This window comes from Lepidochelys olivacea (genome assembly GCF_965140295.1).
Source record: "Lepidochelys olivacea isolate rLepOli2 genome assembly, chromosome: 3".
In the NCBI taxonomy this organism is placed as follows: Eukaryota; Metazoa; Chordata; order Testudines; family Cheloniidae; genus Lepidochelys; species Lepidochelys olivacea.
The window spans coordinates 192,133,251-192,139,250 of NC_140413.1; the positions used below are offsets into that span (position 1 = coordinate 192,133,251).

General features: G+C 38.7%; 1 protein-coding gene across 1 annotated transcript; it reads left to right on the forward strand.

Annotated features, from left to right (window-relative positions):
• Window positions 1-731: 731 nt before the first annotated feature.
• Window positions 732-4,565, forward strand: OTOR (otoraplin). The gene is made up of 4 exons (XM_084624906.1): window positions 732-1,018; window positions 1,480-1,619; window positions 2,298-2,408; window positions 4,190-4,565. Exons 1-4 carry the CDS (start codon window positions 793-795, stop codon window positions 4,211-4,213), a joined length of 501 nt encoding a protein of 166 aa, XP_084481032.1. The 5' UTR covers window positions 732-792; the 3' UTR covers window positions 4,214-4,565.
• The last annotated feature ends 1,435 nt before the right edge of the window (window positions 4,566-6,000 follow it).

Sequence of the window (6,000 nt, forward strand, 5' to 3'; positions counted from 1 at the left end):
CTTGAAGGAGTAGAGATGGGTACAAATCCACCTGTTACAGCATACGCAGTTTAGTGCTTTGCGTGCACAACTTCTCCAGTGAGAATCCAGGTACGCAACAGTGGCTGTGAGACTTTCAGAAAGGAATGTGATTCTACACTCCCATGCAAGACATGACTTCACACATACGGTGGGTGCAAGGCCATGCTGTGGTGAGGATACTGCAGTTATGTAAACTATGATGGAATGGAGGGTGGTTCTGGCATAAGCTGTTAAATGTTTGCTTTTTAACTGGAGCACCCAATGAAGTTAAAGCTTTGTCCACACTACGAATGTGCAGTGCCTAAATTTCAAGTGTAATTTGCTGATGCATAGAGCCTTTCACTGAGATTCAACTACCTGTGCCACCGACTAGGTTTATTTATATTTGCAGTAGTGCCTAAGGGCCCTATAGAAACATGTCACAGAGACAGTCTGCTCCAGAAAGCTCTGACTTTGTCTTCGTACATTTCATGAGAATCAAGGATTTATGGACTTTAAGGGATGTTATTTCATTTGCTGCTTAACCGGGACTGATTTATTTTTTTCATCTTCAGACAAATTTTGCCTGAGGTGATAAGAACATTATACTTAATGAAAGCCGACAGGAAAATACAGAATGTCTCTGTAATACAGCAGTTTATTGAAGCAGTGGTACAAAAAGGCTTTGGAAAGGGATTTTATTTGGTAAATAAAACCTGAGGGTCCCCTGGGGCCCTGTGGTTCCTCTTAAAGTAGTGGAATGTTAACTTAATCTCTTCCCATTGGTCAGGGATGTTTGTCCAGATGTCTAGCTTTTCTATAAAAGATAAGTATTACCAGACTTGGCATGCATTTGAGAGCGAAGTTCTAGCAAAGAACACCACCGATCAAAAAATGACACTATCTATCGATTTGGTTATATTATTTTTATGCATTGGAGTTACATACCCTGGCGTGACTGGAATTTTTATGGACAAACTTGCCAGCAAAAAGCTCTGTGCTGATGAGGAGTGTGTTTGTAAGTATTTTTGTTTAAACTTAAGTGGAGCATATGATCAAAACTAAATGTGTGTGTTTGTACAAAGCAGTGTCTGGTTTTGAAATGTAAGAACGAGCTGCTTGTTAGCCTTGCTGTATTAAATCGGTCTGTTTGTACATTTAAAAATACTTTTAATGTGGCAAAACCACATGTGAAATTAATTTATATTCCACAGGCTGCTTTTTAAAGGATTTTGTTTCAAAATCCATTATCAAAGGTAGGTGTAGTTAAAAACATTTTTTCTGAGAACACTATTGCAGCTAATGTTTTGATAAAGTGACAGTCTCTGGTTTTATTTTACTTTGCTTAGTACAGACTGAAAATTGTGTAAGGTGAAATCTGGCAGGCTCTTCTCTGATTACTTTCTTCATTGCCTGATTGCATCTGCAGAGAGAGTCTAACATATACTCTTTATCCACCTCCTTTTTTTTTCTTTGCAGACACCATTTCCCTTGCCAGAGCAGAAGATGATTACAATGCACCGGACTGCAGGTTCATTAATATTAAAAAAGGGCAATTGATTTATGTTTATTCAAAACTAGTGAAAGAGAGAGAAGCTGGAGAGTTCTGGGCTGGAAGTGTAAGATGACATTCTTCTTTATAGAAGCATTAATCTATCTCTAGTTGGCTAGTAATGTTTCTTTGTCAACATCCACTTTTTAAAACAGATTTTAGCAGCGAAAATATATCCTGTGGCTTTTTTAAAGATTACATCTGAGATTTTTAAAAAGTGAAAACATACAAAACTCTCAAATCCAAACTTCACAAGCATTGATAAGAATCTCTCTCATATTGAGAGAGTACACAACCTATTAAAATATAAATAATGGAACTAAATGCACTGAAGCAATCATAATAAAATCCAATGCTTTTCTTTTGCTGCCATTTATTCAAAGAATCGGGTGCAAACATTTTACAGCAACCTAAATCTGAGAAGAGACACTTTGATGACAATGGATCATGAAATCTTAACTCCAACCTTTCATTTAAAGGAAAATAAAACTGCCACTCCACTTTTATCTGGATCTTATAAATAATGTATCCTAAATATAACTTATTGGAGTCATGTGGATCTGTGTTCTGGCTTATATTCATGCCTCCTTTTGAAAAAATCTTGTTCTAGTTAAGTAGTATGAAAACCAAAAGTCCACAAGACCAGTGAGCGAGTATGATTGCTGCTTTTGACAGAAACTTGAACTAGTTTAAACTGGATGCGGGCTGCTTTATTGCATCTAATTATAGCTTTTCTTGCTTTAAGGTGTATGGTGAGGAGTATGAAGACCAGATGGGAACTGTTGGCTACTTCCCCAGCAGTTTAGTCTCAGAGCAGCATGTTTATCAAGAAGCTAATAAGACAATCCCTACAACGGTAAGGAATCTGCAAAAGGCCAGGGGGTTACATTAATATACTCAACTGTGTAATGCTAATTTGCTATAAAAACAAATCATCGCTATGCACTACACCATCCCACTGTTGACTGTAATAGTGCTGAGCCACACACAATGCCTGGGGCCCGATCCTGTCTTCCCATACTTTGTCGAGGAACCACACTGAACTCATAATTTAGGCTCTGTTCTTGCTACCATTTAAGCACTGTTGAGAGCTTCATGTAAGGTTTGATCCTGCTCCCATTTGAGTGCATTGAAAATCTCCTATTGACTTGAATGGTGTAGATTTAAGCCCATCATGCACTGCACTCAAGATTCCATCTGCAGTGTACAGTAAGTTTTATGGGTCCTACAGAGCCGAAGAATCATGCTGCATATTCGTGAGCACCCTATACTGTCACAGTCTCCGTTAATTATTTACACAAATAGAGATGTCTCTTTTATAGAGAATTCGTATAATGAGCACATGCTTCACTTTCCTTATGTGACAGGAGCCTGAGTTCTGCTGTCTGCTCCAGTGGGACCAGGAAGAGGCTACAACTACATGTGAAAATTCACTCATTCACAACTCAGTTCAATATGAGACAAAGCATTCCAGGCTATTTTTAAACATCAAAAGGTCTTTTTTTTCTAAAACCACCCAGTATTTTTTTGTTTTAAAATATAAGTGCTCCTCAATTTACTAAAAACTAGACCAAAGCAACGAAAAGGAAAGTTTTAGCAAATTTTAAAGGCACTTTGTATAATCCATGTGCCTCCACCCTGTGTGTGTGAAAAGCTTGCTTACGCATCTAAGGAGAAAGCGTTAATACACTAAATTAAAGTGATTAGAAACATATTCAAATGTTTATTTTGAAACAACCAGGCTGCTTTATTTCTGTTGCACTGTATCAGACTACTGTAGTTTCTCAAGCTTTCCACTGCCCCATGGAATTTTTAACTTTACTGAAGACTTGTAATATGTTCAATTTAAAAAAAACCCTCAGTTACACTGTGAAGCAGATGTTTGGTTTCTCAGAAGCTAGTGTGTTGGCACAGAGACTCAGATTGCTTGGTAGCTTGTCTCTTTAAAACCACTTTCATGAAAACCTTAAAACATCTTTCATTGAACAAGTTTCCGGTAATTACCTTCATTAATATTGAATATTAAGCTATGTTCTGTTCAAATGTATAACTCCATTCAAATAGGAAAGCATTTGAAAAATCCTCTTCAAGCTATATATGTGTTTCATCATTGTTTTTATGTTCAGAAGTATTTTCTTACCAGGTGTGGTCCAGGGGAAATTCACAGAACATATTTCTATGGATAAATTCACTGAACAGTTACTTGGTAGGACTTGTACTTTATCAAGCAAGTTTTATTTACAGGAATTTAAAGGACCAGATTTAGTTCTACTATGAAGTGGCCACATCTCCACTGAAGTCCATGGCAGACCACAATGTGACACCAGGACTGCATGTGGCTCAGTGTGTAGCAATCATTGATTAGCCATAATAAATGAAAGAACAAAAGAGAAACAAAACTAGAAAGGCTTAGTATAAAGCATTAACTAGTCAATATGGAACTCTTCTCTAGTATTCTGAGACGAGTTCCATGATTTATACAGTAGAATTTTAAAGTGGTAATTTATTTAACATTTGCTTCTCCTTGCTTACCTTTTCAAAATGGATTTTGCACCTTGATTCAATTTGTACCCAGTTCTTATTTGGTATAACAATGCCTAAGAGCCTCTGCTCATTTTTCTAATGACTGTCTTTCAGGCCATTGACTTCTTCTGTGAATAGTACTGGTATATGGCTGGGTCATCACCAGGTGGATACCAGGAGAATCTGATGGATATAAACCTGAACATCCATGGCTGACTACTCTGAATTCTTCCTTTATTTCTTGTTTGTAAAATAATACGTTTATTTCTAAATAAGAATTTGTTGAAAGGGAGTGATTGCTGGGGAAAAAAGTTGAAAACCTTAGATATAAACCACATGGCATATGCTTCGAAAGTCTTTCTACCTGAAATCACTTTGTTATAATCATTGGTAAGTTAGCACCTTTTAAACTACTGCATTGTCGTATTCAAAATTATCTAATATTTGAAGTAAGACTTCCAATGTCTTGTGTTGCATTTATTTTCTCACTATACAAGCATGTTTTATGCTATTAAATAAAATTACATTAAAAGTGCACAAGGCTGTGTTTGAGACCCAAAAGCAAGGAAATTTACGGTGTATGGGGAAACCATGTGTACGCCAGTACTAAGTGTTAAAGAGCATCACCTTAACTGCTTGCTGAGGGCTGCTAGTATGTCTAGCTTTACACAGGGGGTAAAGAGATGGGTACATAGACCCTTACACACACTTCTGCACAAGGGCTCCCTGAATTTCTGTGCTTGTGCTCCTGGGGCCTGATTCAGCACTGCACAACCTGAGTTTTATGATGGTATAAACTGAGATTAGCTTTGGCATTTATATTCCCAAACTTCAGGGATGAAGGCAGTACCTTCCTGTCCTCTATTCCAGTCCCTATTCACCACTTTGCCTGTGCATGGGGCTATAGAGGAACAACAACCATCTGGGGGAGAATTCTTGCTGTGCAGCAGCTAGATAGGGCCAGTGGATATGGCCTTACGTTGTCTCTCTTTGCCGCCTCCACTGGGGGCAGGACAGTGAGTGTTCATACAGCGGGGAGCTGAAAAGTAACCCACCAAAAATGTAGGGAGTCTAGAGGAATCTGGGCAACCTGGCTCCCCCATCCCAGAGGTATGCCATCAATGGTGTGCCTTTCAGCACAGAATCTAGCCAGGAGCCTCAGAGACTGACTCTGTTACTAGAAAATCTAATTCCGAAGAAAAATAAAGTTGGGAATTCTCCCTGTAGTTATATTTGGTATTTCCATAGAACATCTGGTTGCGTGGAACAATGACTACATTAGGCAGTGGAGAAGCAGTATTTGTCTGCTGGAGCTGAATTCAGTGTCTGTTCACCAGCTGTGCCATTTGTTGAATGGCTCTCGCCCAACCCATCTTTAGAAAAGTAACTAAAAAATTCCAGATGTCTGTTAGATGCTGGCACTGCAAGCACTCTTGATCTCACTGTCACTAGTGACCTATGTAGGATCTGAATTAAGGTGAGACAGGCTGGGTGCATTTATAGCTGCTTCCTTTTCCTAATCTATATAATCTTTTAAGTGGTCCATAGGGGAACTGTAACTGCATTATCTACTATATATTCAGCTGAATGTTAACTAAGAGACAGAGCAAGCGGAGGCAAAAGATGCAATTGATGCAGTGATTCTTGATCTTGATGGCCAGGCTTTCTTGAAAGCATGCCTTTACTGCTCAAATACAGTGCTGTAAAAACTTAATGGGGCAGATCAACTTTGCCTTGGATAGGGAGGGACAGTTTCTGTATCACTGAAGGCCTGGGCACTGAAGTGGGGGCTCACACCAGAGGAAATGCATGCAGTATTTCTGTCACCATCATGGTGGGGCAGGTGGTTAACTGAATCAGTGGAACACTCAGCCCTAATTCACTGTTGCCAACTCTCACAATTGAATCATGAATCTTGTGATAAT